Raw genomic sequence first — 14892 nt, 5'->3', positions numbered from 1 at the left:
ACTCTGGTTCTGCTCATTTCACCATCAGTTCGTACAGATTTCTGAAACCATTTTTCCCATCATTTCTTACAGTGCAATAATCTCCTGCAATCTGTTCAGCTGTCCCTAGCTGACAGGACCCCATTTTCAATAGCAGTTCTTTTTTTCTCCCCTTCTAATCCCCTTTAAAAGTCCAGAAGTTGATTTATCTTGCATTATTACTTTTCTGGTTATTATCCTCTCTTAAAACCAACTCCACTCCCTGTACCTACTTGTTTATCTGTTGAGTTTTATTTCTGCAACAAACTGTTATGTGTAGTCAACCCTTCTTTGTCTGTTTCAGATACAAGTGAGGTTTATTTGATTTCTACTGCCCCTGTTTTGTCATGTTTTTATAATTTTTCTCATGCAGCTCAACCATGAGAAATATCACATTTCATCCATTTCTTTCTGCTTTTACCTTACCTTTTCTCTCTCCTCTTAAAACCCTCAAAACAGAACCAGTCCACACCCAAATTTTTTGTTTCTTATTTAACTCCCTCAATAACCTTTGAAGATATTAAGGTTCTTGAAGAAAATTTGTTTCTTCTCCTTCATTAGAATGTTACCAGTATATCACCATACAGCTCATTTTAATTGCTCAAATAAATTCTTCTTTCTAGAGTTCTCTGGATTCTTGTTTGTATTTCAAAGGCACTACTCCGCTGATCTTTTTATCAGAATTGTTTGCAAAATCTTTATTCCATTAAAGATTAATTTTTTCCCTACAGAATTATTCTTAGCTTCGCAAGTTGTTATTTTTGCCTATACATCTTTATTCTTTTGTCTTTCAGGAATATTGTATTCCCCAATCCTCTATTATGTATAGCAGAAACTGCTAGATCTTGTGAGATTCTGACTGTGGTTTCTAGGTACCTGAACTGCTTCTTTTTTAATCCCTGAAGTACTTTTTCTCTGATGTAGCAGAACTCTAGACTTTGGCAATGACATCCCAGAAACTTGTCTTTTGTCCCCAACACTTTCCCATTCTCCTCTCCACCCCCTGAGCAATTGGCAGATTCTTTCTATCTTCATTTTGCCCCTTCAGAGCTATGGGACTATGAATATGTTCTAATGGATATGAGCAGTTTTCATTTGATTTCTTGAAGTACAGATCTAGGTTTAAAAATTTTTTTTTAAATCAAACCTAATGATTCTTAAATAATCTCTCCTTAACTTATTTTCTGGGTCAGTTGCCTTTAATATCGGGTTTCTTATATTTTCTTTCATTTTTTTATCTTTTGACTTTATTCTAATATTTTTAGCTGTTTCATGGAATCTCTGATTTCTGTTTGGTTCTTCCTAGTTTTAAGGGAGTCCATCACTTAGGTAAGTTTTATTGCTTTGTCTTCTAAGATATTTTTACAACTCTTTCCTCCAGAGCTTTTATTGCATTAAAAAAAAATAAAACAAACTTATCGCTTCACTTCTTGTGGTCTATGTGGCAAATCCATTTTTGTTTCTTTGAGTCTCAGCTTTCAGTTGTTAGTTATTTGCTCCTTCTTTTCGGGATCTTTAGAGCTACTTTTTTTTTTACTGGTCAGTGTTTGATTAATTCATCTCTCCAGCTTTAGTTTCTGAACTCAGGTTTAGTGCCAGAGTCAGGCATTGTCTCCTGCTCAATTTTCAGGTGGGATAACTGTCCTTATGTGTTCTTGCCTTGGTTTCCCTGGACTTCTGTGCTGACCTATGCCTCTCTTCTCTCAATGCTCAGCTCAAATACCACTCCCATTATGCTTTTACTGATCTCTCAGCTCCTGCTGCCTACTCCCAGGCATTACCTACCCCTACTTCCCTGTATTTACTTTATGAATACTTGGATGGTGTACATGTTGCTTCCCTGGATAGAATGGAAGCTCCTTTGGGGCAGAATGCTTAATTTTTGTCTCCATATTTCATACAGCTAGCACACTGCCTAAAACACAGTTGGCATTTAATAAATGCTCACTAACTGATCTGTTGTTGCTGGTCAGTTGTTTCAGCAGTGTCCAATTCTTTGGGACCCACACTGATTAGTAACTGACTACAATGCTTCATGAAAGGCTTCCTTTATTGGGTGGAATGGTCTAGATTATTTCTAAGGTCCCTTCTAATTTCATAATATAAAGTCAGATATTTGGATGTAGTAAATAAGAAAATAAAAATCTTCCATACTTGCTTCCAACCTCATGCATACCTACACTGGAAAAATAATTTTTATAATATTTCCTTTTCAAAGTCTCTGATTAAGCCTCAGTGTTAGCTATACTTTTATTTGCAGAGCAGAAACACACAGATCTGGCTCTACTTCTTATGTGTCCACATTCTGTTTACTAGTATTCAAACATAAAGATAAACTAAGCAGAGTTAATAAAATCAATTTTATTATCAGACAGCTCAGTTTATGTTGCTTTAGATTTCTACTGTAATGAGCTTTTGGATTGGTGATGCATTCTTTCACTAACAGCAAATTCTGTTTAAGAGTATGAGAAAACTGATAACTATCCCCTACTTTTTAAAATATTCACTTCTCAAGTATTTGTGGCTATTTTCATTTTTTAAAGGAAACTCAGAAAATTATTTTCTATCTTCTTTTCCAACAATACCAGCAACAGGCTTCGAAATACCAAAGCTCAATGATCACAGAAAATCTCTATTAAGACTTAAACCATATATTAATGGAACTGAGATCCATCCTTAGGATAATTAGTAAATGACTGAATGCCTCAACCAGCGACAAGTCCACATTCTAAATATGAATAGAAGGTGGTGTTGCAATGTAGAGGAAGGAATACTGGTTCAGGAACTAGGGAACCTGAACTCGAGTCCTGTGCTGCCATGAATTATCTGAATGATCCTGAAGATATTGCTTAATTTCTCTGGGTCCCAGTTTTCTCCTCTATAAAATGAATCTGGATGCATTACATAAACTCTAAGCTACCTTTCAGGTCTAATAGTCTATAAACTTTTACCTTTACAAACAACTCTTTAGTTTACTGCTTAATTTTAGACATCAGATTTAATTTAGATGTTAAGATGATCTTTTGATAACTTTAGATAATATTTAGATATCATAACAAAACAGAGACAGTGGCTCCAGCTGGGTGATAACTGCTAGCCTTGCATATCCTGACTCTGATGACATAAATGTCTACCAGCAAGGAGAAGGGAAAACCTTACCAACTGCACTAGAAAGGATACTCATGTGCACAAATTAAATGAATTTATGGAATATGAGAACTTTCAGTGTCATGTTAAAGAGTTTTTAGTGATCTCAAATGGAAGACAGACATGGTATTATAAAGTCTCTAAGCCAGTGAAGTTGTAATGTAGTGTAGATCAAATGAAATAATACATGTAAAGCATATTACAAACCTTAACATACTTACATTTTCTGTTGTTTTCATTATTATTTTTACTATTATTTTTTAGTCTATAAACAGAGGCAAGGATTAATTTAAAGGCAGGAGAAAAAACTGCAGGTCTCAGCCTGCTGGCTGGTTTCCCTGACTTGTCTCCTCCCATTCTAATCTATCCTAAACTCAGTTGTCAAACTGATCTTCCTAAAAGACCCTTCTTTCCCTATTCAATGAACACATGGCTTCTCTTGCCTCTAGTAGAAAAGATAAAATAATGTTTGGCTTTCAAAGTTCTTTATAACCAGACCCTTAAGTTTCTTCAACTATAAAATGAGATAGTAATAGCACCTACCTCACAGGATTGTTGTAAGGATAAAATGAGACAATTGTAAAGGCGCTTCATAAAAGCCTGTTCCTTCCCTCTCCTTGCTCCCCTTTCTTTTCCAGGCTTCTTACACCCCCTCCACATGCTACATGACCCAGTGACACTGACTTCCTTGCTGTTCCTTGCACACGACACTCTCCTCCCAATGCTGAAATGTTTTCACTAGCTGTTCCCCATGCTCGGAACACTCTCTCCTCACCTCTGCCTCAAGCCCCACCTTCTTCGAGAAGACTTTCCCTGTCCTCCTCAGGATTAAGTGCCCTCCTCCTGATTACCCTGAATTTATCATGTATGCACCTTGTTGATACATGGCTATTTTCATGTTGTCTCAGCCATTACATTGTGAGCTCCCTGAAAGCAAGGACTTTGTATCCTCAGCACTTAGCAGTGACTAGAACACCACAAGAAATGAATAAATGCTTGCTGACTGACGACTGATTTAGCTGGAATCGTAGCTGGAAGTTTTGCCAACACCTCAAACTCAATATGATCAAAACAAACTCATCCTCCTCCTTCTCAATTGGCTTCTCGTCCTAACACATGCATTTCTGTTGATGGTATCACCGTTCCCTTTCAGCTGGCAATTCTTTTCTTAATTTTCTCTCCTATGATATTGTTTACACCCATTTTTTTTCCTTCTATCCCCATTGCTACACTCTAGTTCAGCTTTTTTCACCTGTTGCCTGGACAATTCTAAAATGTTTCTGGTGGTCTCTCTCCTACACTAGTGGTCAGACAAATCTTCTGAATGCAGAGATCTTCTCACATGATCTTTTGTGGTGGCCAGTCTCTACTGAATAAAATGCAAATTCCTGGCTTGGCATTGAAGTCCCTCTACAATCTGGCTCTAACCTACATTTTTTAATTTTATTTTGCATCAATGCATCCTATTGCTGCCAGACTGGAATTTCTGATGCATCCGAATCTTGTCTTATGCACTTCAGCATATTCTAACTTGTATTATAGGGTGGTTTGGGTTTTTTTTTTTTTTTTTGGTTTTTCATACCTTGCCATTTCTATTAGATCGTAAGTTCCCTGAGGGCAAGAATTTTACTTCATCTTTATGTACCTAACGACAAGATCAGGACATTGTACCAAATAAGCACTTAACAGAAGTAGAGTCTAAGTGAGAGGTTCAACAGAGCCTTAACAAGCATTTTGATATTACTGTCACTCTCCAAAAAGAAGAGGATGTTCCCTGGTGTAGACTAGCTAAAGCCAGTCCTAAGAGTATGCTGTGACATATAAAGGCTGCTTGCAATCAACTAAGTCCTTCAGACTTATATCGATAGCCAAGATGAAGAGTCAAGGAATCACATGTACAAAGAAGGGAATTTAATGTTGAAATATAACACACCAAAACTCTTCCAAAATACATATATTTAGTTTTAATCTTTTGCTACAACTTTATGCCTAAATAACTAAAAATTAGAGTTTAATATTGTTTGAATGATAAAAATATCTGAAGGAAGGTGGGCTATAAAACCCATGTGCTTGCTACCTGACATTTATTCCACAAAATGATTTCCAAAAACTATGCAAAAGGAAGATTTTCATGTCAAGTCAGCTGTATTTTCTGAGCACCTCACAGAGCACTTGATATTACTTGGGTTCCATTCCACATTACTATACACATGGATCTCATGAGGGCAGGAACAACTCCATTCACTTCTATAACATATAGTGCAGATGGCTCTGCTGAGTGTAAGCATTTACTAAATAGGTACTGAATCAAATGGTGGAAGATCATTACAACTGCAAATTGGGAAGGACAAGCAGTAAAACCATGCAAGCTGTGAGGACTGGATGCAGTTCTGCTTTATGAAGTAAATACTAAGTCCCTAAGGACCTGCATGTGGGCTTCTTCCTGGCAGACCTGGAGGCTGCTGACAAGGCCACAAAGGATAAGGAACGGAGTGGATGCTAGCAGCAATATCCCTTTGCTCCTATAACATCTCAAGTTTCTATCGCATTTGGTGGTTGTAAAGTGCTTTACATACATCATCTCACTTGATTCTCACAAGAGGTTGATGAGGTACATAGTTTAAGTATCATTACTTCCATTTTGTAACTAGGGAAATGAGGTGTGGAAGTTAAATGTCCTATCCCTGGTCACAGGGCTACTAAGTGTGTGTGTGTTCATCCTCGTTGCCGAAACCATGCCATCAGAGAAATGATGACATGACTTACACTTGACTTTGTTTTGAGGAGGGAGGGCTGTGCAGGTCACCAGCCTCACTTCTCCACAGCCATCTGAATCCAGTGACCAGATATTCATCAGGATGACTGGAGATGGCCCAGGATGAAGCAACTGGGGTTAAGTGACTTGCCCAAGGTCACACAGCTAGTGAGTGTCAAGTGTCTGAGGTGACATTTGAACTCAAGTCCTCCCGACTCCTGCACTGGTGCTCTATCCACTGCATCCCCTAGTAGGGGAGCTGGGACTCAACCCAACTTTTCTGATACTCTTTTCATGAAAGCACAAGATGTAAGAAACAAATTTATTGCTACGTCTGTGGTTGCCTACAGGACTTTAGGAAAGTCGCTTGGCTTTGCCAGGTAACTTTTGAAGATTAAGTCAATCATTAAATTGCTCATCAGCATTCTGTAATGGGAATTTTACTCCCTGGAAGGTTCTTACATCAATGAAATCACCATTCCAGAACAACAGAGGTAGACATTTTTCTTGAATTGATGACTTCTCAATGCTTCAGATTCCTGCATCTTCTGCAGCATGTGAAATATTCCCAAACAAGCAATTTTATTCACACCAAATCAAGAAGTCAAGGAACATGTGAAAGTGTAGCAATGCTTAACTAAATCAAGATAAACTTTAAGCTTTCAGAAGGATGTGAAGATAATTAAAAGTATCATAAGCAGTTGAAACTACTGCTAGTAGAAGCTCAGAAAATGACACAATCAGACAAAGGTTTCTACAGCAAAAGTAGCCAAATTCAGTAGTTTTAGGGTTTTCTTCCCTCTCCCTTCCCCCACTTCATATCTAAAAATGGGTACAGAACTTAGGAATCAGAAGGGCTGCATCACTATCTAGAATATCTTAACACTTACTACCTGTGTGACACTGGGAAATTCTCTTTTCTAAATCTAGGTTTTCTCATGTGTAAAATAAGGTTAGACCCAATTATCACTAAAGTCCCATCCTACTCTCATATGTGGTGATCCTGCCTTTTCTGTATTTCCCTGACACTGGGGCAAGTCATTTGACTGCTCTGGGTTTCAGTTTCCTTGTTTATAAAGGAAGAGGATTGTGCTGAATGCTTCCTAAGGTCCCCAACTACTCTCAAATGCTGCTATTCCTAAAAAAGAGAACTAAAATAAAAGACTGGATATATTTCAATCTCCTGAAAAATCTGATTATTGTGTTGTTGCTTCAATTGTCCATGGTTTCAAAATTTCTGGAAATCTTATAACTCTGGCCGTTACCAATCCTGAATTTGCTTAACTCACTTGTTAAAACTGGAACCACATGGTAATTAGAAGAGTTTCAAAATGTAATGACTTGAGATACAACAGGGCACAGCTGCCTTATTATACCAACTAGTTAACACAGTATTTGTTCTCGACATTAATTTCACTTGCTAATCAAAAATACTGCTTTAAGCTCAGCAAATGAGTGTATCCAATGGCAAAAACAAATGAGATATCTGCAAAAGGGCCATTTTGGTTCTTTTTTTCATTAAATATTAACTTATGGGGAAAATGTACCCATCCACACCCCTTATGAGCCAATTCTCAATTTTGCAGCCAGACACCAGGCTTTGTGACAGAACTGTACATGAAAAGGAAGGGCTAGTGAACAATGAATGTTAAGCAAGAACATACATAATGATGAATTCAGGATGTTACCTTAATGCTGACTCACCTACATGAGCCAAAAATCTAGTTGACATTACTGTGGAAGGGGATTAAAACAGGAGGTACACCTGCTGAACTACACCAACTTGTGCCAACTGAATGTAAAGTACTGTGTAAACTGATAGGTCCACAGACAGAAATGGCCAACTTCTAGTTGGATGATGAAAAACAAATAATCTACATGAAATTCATCAGCATCATGCCATCCCAGGTGACTTGGCTTCATATACTAAACACAATCCATTCCCACAGCTTAAATGGCCATGAATATGCATATTCTCCCTGAAGAGAAAGTGACTCTCTGGCCATGGGGAAGTGTGTACATATTGGAGGTCTTTAGTCTATAGATGCAAGATGTTTAGCTACCAGTGTCAGTCACAGACTACTGCTTGTGCAGTTGGTCATATGTGATCAGACCTGAAGACAAAATTGTGACCAGCCAAGAAAGACTCTCCTTCCCTGAATTTCCTTTCGGACTAGCTGCCATTCTCCTAATTCAAACATATATCCTCAAGATGGAAGCATGCTACAACTTATAATTTATGACAAACGTTTGCAAAACAATCTAATTCTCTTATAAATTAGGCCAACAGTCTCTGCTGCTTCAGGACACAGCCATCCTCAGAAATATATTTAAAAAACCAACAAAACACCAACAATCAACACAGGTTTCAGTAGGAAACATAGCTAAAGCAGTCACCTTAGGACTGATACAGAAAAAGCTGTCTGTCTTTGAAGATAGGAAGGTCTTTAGTAGCAAGGTGACATTATAGGGCAACATAATTTCAACCCTCCAATGGGATAATTCTACTCAATCAGGAACCAGGGGTTCTTTGCTCTCAGTAGGCATTCAACTGGGTAGCACATATATGCTCTTTGAGTGAGAAAGCAACACCTTCTCACATACAACCCCCTGGAGAGGGATAGGGAAGAGGAGGAGGGAGGACTTTACACCTGCAAACTCTTAACTATCAGCAATAAGGGTTGGGAAAAACATCACATTAAAGAAAAAGGAGGAGGGTGGGAGACTCCTAGATAAGCCAGCAGCTTTCAGACACAAGTCACTTTAGCCATTTTATTACTGTGTCAAATCAACAGTCTTTTGCATAGGATTAGTCAAGTTACAAAGATAGGAAAAGTAAAACGTATTTAAAAAGGTCACTGTCCAAAATCTCACTTCCCCAGAAGAAAAAACACTGTATAAGTGCAAAATGGTGTCATATTAATTAAGCCATCTCCAATTCAATGCACATCTGTCCCCATACAGCTGGATAGTAAAATTAGCCACTAAAAATATCAGTAGTGTCTCCAGTGGGGTTAACATAAGCTGCTCCCAACCTTAAGAGGTTTCCTATGGGAAATGACCTGGGCCTGCACATATGTTCTGCAGAGGGTTTTTCAAATTGACAAAACAAGCTAATATCCAACATGCATTTATAATATAAGTAAATGCTTCTGCAATTCCACTTGGAGGTTACTATTCACAAAACTTCCTATTAAAAAAGAAATGGTCTCACAAAGAAGTCATGCCAACAGAAGAACCCAATACTAGGCCAAGAGAGAAATAAGTGGGGAAGCTGCTGTTCAGGGTCAGGAGGTCAGAAGAACCATGCTCACTCAGGGCTTTTCAGAAATCTCTGTTTTTTTCTTCTTTCTGCCACTGAAAGTGAGCTAATTCTGACAGTCAAGATGCCCTGGCTGGGTGGCGATAGAAGTGGTGTCAAAGGCTGCCATTTGCTCCTAGGCACTGCCATCTGCAACAGCACAGAGTTCTGTCTCCGGTAAATAAACACATCTGCCTTTGCCAGTGTCCTCCCTACTGTGCTGCCCATCTGGAGCAGGTGAGCTGGAAGGCAAGCCTGGGCACGGGGGAGACGGGGGCGAGCACAGAGGATCAGGCCTCGAGGGAGATGGCACGTAGAGGAAGAAGGCAGTACTGCGTCATGTCACATCCTGCTAACTGTGTTTGCCAAAAAGCATGTTCAATTACTCTCGTTAGTGATGTTTTTAATCACATGTAACAAATGGCTGCTGGTGGTGAGGGGACAAGACATGTAAAGTCAAGGTTTCTTTCACCTGTGCCATCTGTTCACAAGGTCACAAGACTTCACTAACACCAACAAACAATCTCTTGGGCAACCCACAGATGAATCTTTTGTGTGAGCCAGAGAAGGTATGAGGATGGCACAACTGCTCCAATGGCCAATATGGAGACTTAATCTTACAGAAGCCAGGGCAAAAGTCACATGGTCCTTTTAGGGCTAGAGAACACGTCATATAACACTGATCAGGGCAAATCTAATCCTGAAACAGACACAATCTATGGCCATTTTTTGAACTAGCTAATACCCACAGGTCTCATGACTAATCTTTCAACTTAAAAGGGATACAGGACTGGCTTGGCATAAGATTTGTAAAAGAGGATGAGATTTTCCTAGTTTTTTCTCTTTGGCATCATGTACACTTATCACATTACAGGTAGCATGGCCCTACAACAAACTGGAATACCTTTGGCAATCAAGAGGCTTCTAAAAAGGCACTGGAGGGCATGCTCGGTATCATTACTTGTAAGAGGAATAGTGGATATAAGACAATTTAAATAAGGTATGTGTATATCAACTACAATTCTATTTTACTAAAAGGGCATTGAATTTTGCTGATTTATACACCTCAGTATTCCTATGTGTGAAAGGGAAAAAGTTCTTTAAAAATACCTTGAGGGTATTCAGATGAGCTATTCTAAATGTGAGGTATTATTAACTTCAAATAAGAAATGAAAATTTACTATCATCATCAAAAGTAATGGAAAATCGAAACAAGCTTCTGAGCTGTTTTTCTTACCTTCTGTATATTGTCAAGTATGCCTACCAGAATCATTAAGTTGTTCTAAAAAATCAGTCCTGTTAAAGAGCCAAGCAGCAGGTGTTTAATGAGGGTGTAATTTAGCATCAATGGTGGAATCAGTGAGAGGCAGAAGCAAAGCATCTCCAGAGGGGGAAGGACCTCAGAGGGCACCTAATCCAATGCAGACCTGGATAAGAATCTTCTCTAAGAGACCTGAAGAGCGGCCAACCAACTTCTCTGAGAAAAGCTCCAGTGGAAGGGAAGCCAGCACACCTCCAGAGGCAGCATGTCCAGTCCAGGCTATTCCATAGCTGGATACTGCTAATTGTTAGGACCTTTCTCCTACCATACAGCCTAACTCTGCTGTTCTGCTGCCCTTAACATTGCTCCTACAGACAAGGCTAAACTCTCTCCACAGGACAGCCTTTCAAATACTTAAGTACACTGCCCCACATAACTCAATGTCTCCTTCCAGTCCAAGTCAAATCCAAGTCCAAAGGTTTTGAAAATAAGCCATTGAAACTTCTCATCCTTTACTACTTTGAGGGAACTTGCTACCTCAGAAGCAAACTAAAATACATATATATTTAATAATAATTACACAAATTTAACATTACATAACAATTTTATATCATGTAAATAATACAATTATGTTTATAAGTTTATTAACAAAGGAAAGACTGCGTGCATTTCGCCTTCGAAGTCCAAACCCAAAGGTCTCATTTCTGGTTTCCCAGCTCTTTTCTGTTTTTCCATTCATGTGCCATCTTTCCTCTTCAAGTACTTCTCCAATTCTTCGATAGCCACACTTTCATATTCTCTTAAGTTCCCTTTTTGTTCACAAAAATCTTCTAATGTTAAGCACACACTGGCATTTTAGTAGCATTTATTAGTCTGCATCAGTTCCTCTTCAACCACAGGGCCTCCAGAGGTGAAAATCTCTTTTTTATTTTCAATAAAAATGACTCAAAATATCAAATCCTTCATGCCAGTAACTAACAATATAATCCATGTAGCTATAATGACTGGTCATTCCAAAATGAATTTCTTATCCTAGATTGGTACCTATAAAACTCCCTGCTGATAGTTGCCAAATGAAAATTTATCCTTTATAAACACCATTCTCTCCCTCCCCCACCCCTTTACTAAAGCTCCCATGTCAATGTCTACAAAGGAGATTCTTTGGCTAAGTACATCAAACATCTTAGCAGCTAGAAGATTAAATGGATCCACTGCATTTGCATGAGCATAGCCAGTCTTATCTCGATTTTAAAAGGAGCTTAATTCACTTATTAATACCAGGGTATTTACAACAAAATGTTTATTGTGCCTAAAGGTGGAATTTGGAATTTGCCTGATAAGTCAGTGCGATATTTTACAAAGCAACTCACATCTAACAATTTGCTAAATATCACAAGGAGCTTCTGGATGGCTGGGATTTGAACTCATTTTCCAATTATGAAAGTGAAAATGTTATTGGGTTTTCATAGAAGTCAAATACTTCCTTTAAATTTTCCTACTCCCTCACCTAATGTAACCCATGACTGAATTTTAGTTTCCATTCAGGTTTAGAACTTACCTGGTATTCAAACTAACACTTAGAGAAAGAGAAGCTCCATTTCTCTAGAGAATCTCAAAAAGAAATATTATGAGGAACAAAAATAAATGACCCTAAAGAGCTGCAATATCATCTCCTTTGACTTGACTACAAAGCACCTGCCCAATTTGTTTTTATAATTGCAACAGGTAATTTAAGTAGCTGCATAACACGAGCTCACATGCCAGATAATACTGAAATTGCTCCAAAACAAACCACACATTTTCTAGGCATAAGAAAATACACTATTACTAAGATTTTTGAGGTACAGGTAAAGATACATGGCTTTTATAAACTAAAAGATAAAACGATCTGAAAAGGGCAAAAAGATACCACTGACTGAAAGCCATCCCATCCCAGAAGTTATGGCTTCACACCTATGGTCAAGGTCCTCGAGGACATCTCAGGTTTGTTTCAGACTTGCCATAGGACCTTGGGCAAGTCCTATTTGTTGTCTCCTTCTTATCAGTTAAACAAAGTCAGGCACCAATGGCCACAATGGCATGCTGCCTAGATTAAATTAAGGAAAATGCTTTTTTGTGAAAGCCATATGAATGAGAAACATTACAATCTCTTTTCTAAGCACTCCTCCGTGGTTACTAAGTTTCTTGACTTTACAGATAAAAAATTAGCATTGGGTGGTGAGGTCATATGTTTAAAATTCAGATATATGGTCCCTTGAGGAAGGAAAAATACACATTATAGCAATCACATACTGCTTTCCTGGCAACATTCTATTAAGATGGTCACACACAATCTTGATGCATTCAAAAATTAACAGTGTATTTTGAAAAGCAGAAGAGACAAATTAAACCAGTGAAATGACTGGAACCCAATGGAGCAACCAGTTCCAGAGGGTGACAGTCAGAAAAATTCAGATTAGACTAAGAATTTTAACATCAGTGAGAGGGATAGCTACTTGCTTATAAGTCTGGCAGGAATGAAAACTTGGATAATTTATAGGGCTTAGAGATAGCTTACCTATAATTATAGGGACTTTAATTATATGATAGAAACAAGTTAATTAGTTCTAAGTTAAAAAACAAAGCAAAAAGCCAAAAAAAAGCCAATCAAATTCAAGTTATGGTGTGTTCTGCCTAAAGCTGCCACTCAGGTGAATTGTGTGGGGTGCTTCTCAGATTTCACCTAAGAAACTGTAGAGAATACAGAACAAATCTAAAGAAAGACCAAATCTGTGCTAAGGGGAAGAGTTGCAACAAAGCGAAGTAATACAAACAGACTACTTATGTTTAGAAGGAGATTTGCAAAGAGCAAAGGAACATCCTCCCTTCCTCTAATATTCAGCCTTGTCTGTCTATACTCCTTACCCGACTCCGGAGGTAGTCAGCCAGATTTCGACGTGTGAAGTTAGCTGCTGCTGTGGGAGACAATTCATATCCTGGTGCAAGAGACAAAAAGTCAGACTTGCATTGAAGTTCAACGGTTAAGTACAGTCAAATTTCACATCCTCCAATGTCTAACATTCCAAATACAGAACCACACTATTAAAAAAGTTATGAATGGACCATAATGGTCATTTTGTCTAACCTTCCAGGTGGTAATCCTCTCTCTGTCAGGCCTGACAGATGATCATTAGCCCTAAAACCCCACTGTCATGAGGAACCAACCTCATAAAGTAGTTATTAGTGGAAAATTCTAACTATTAGAGAAGCAATTCTTACACCTGACCACAATCTGCCTCCCTGAAACCTTGTCTTCCTATCTTTCTCACTCTATCTTATACAACTACACAGTCTAATCTTTTCTCCTTATAGCAGCCCTACAAAGACATAGAGGTAACCTTTCCTGCAACCCTATCATACCTCCAGTGTTCTCTTCATCACATTCTTTTAGCCATTCCAGACAAGCGAATGAAATGGTTTTGAGTATTAAAACAGTGGCCAATCGTATTCAGCTCAACCACTAGAGGAGATAGATAAAAAATAAGGTATGATTGCATTATCTTATAATCTAACAAGACACAGAGCACAATATTCCTGCTGCGATCTTAACAGTATGCAGGATTCTGTCGGACTAGCACTTTTCTTTTCTGGATACTCTTCTATTAAAGTCTATGACTGCATCAATTTTTTGGGCAGTCATATCAGCTATAGTCAGTCAACTGAAACCCCTAATCCCTTTTTACATAAACTGTTCAGCTAAGTCTCTCCCATTTTTAAATTGTGTAACTGATTTTTAAAAACTGAAATGCAAGACCTAACATATCTTCCTGTTAAATATATCTCATTAGTTTATCAGGGGTGAGGAACCTGCAGCCTTCTAGGCCCCTGGGTGTGGCCTTTTGACAGAATCCAAGTTTTACAGAACAAATCCTTTTATTAAGGGGATTTGTTCTGTTTGAAATTTGAATTCAGTCAAAGGGTCACACTGTAGATCCATTATTCTAACCTGCGGAAATTTCTGGATTCTTCCTTTGTCATTCAATTTATTAGTTATTCAAGTTATCCACAAAGTTGATAAGTAAGTCTGTTTTTTTCCAAATTGCTGATAAAAATGATGAACAAGAAGGACCAAGGATAGAGTACCATGATGTTCAAACACAGACCTCCTTCTAGGTTTATAACGAACAATCTAATCATCCAACACCCTCTTGGTATGTTATTTAACTAACTACAATCTATTTAACTGTACTGTCATCCAGCCCACACTTTTCTAGCCTGACTACAAAGAAATACAGACCAGAAAAACATGAAAGAAACATGCCGTCTTTTGTTTATCAAGATGAGGTCACTGATCAACCTTGGGTAGGGCATCATGGACTGAATTGTTTTTCTAGGCGTAGATGTGGAGATGGGCTCTCTTGCCCCTTCTCT

General features: G+C 38.2%; 1 protein-coding gene across 1 annotated transcript in view; it reads right to left on the bottom strand.

Annotated features, from left to right (window-relative positions):
• PSMB2 (proteasome 20S subunit beta 2) overlaps nucleotides 1-14892 on the bottom strand; it is a 36384-nt gene that overhangs the window by 12825 nt on the left and 8667 nt on the right. Inside the window, exon 4 of the mRNA XM_072610071.1 lies at nucleotides 13387-13457. Coding sequence (XP_072466172.1) covers nucleotides 13387-13457 — 71 coding nt within the window. The remainder of the gene's footprint in view (nucleotides 1-13386; nucleotides 13458-14892) is intronic.

This window comes from Notamacropus eugenii, chromosome 5 (genome assembly GCF_028372415.1).
Source record: "Notamacropus eugenii isolate mMacEug1 chromosome 5, mMacEug1.pri_v2, whole genome shotgun sequence".
NCBI classification, from domain to species: Eukaryota; Metazoa; Chordata; class Mammalia; order Diprotodontia; family Macropodidae; genus Notamacropus; species Notamacropus eugenii.
This window is presented reverse-complemented; position numbering and strand designations above follow the sequence as displayed.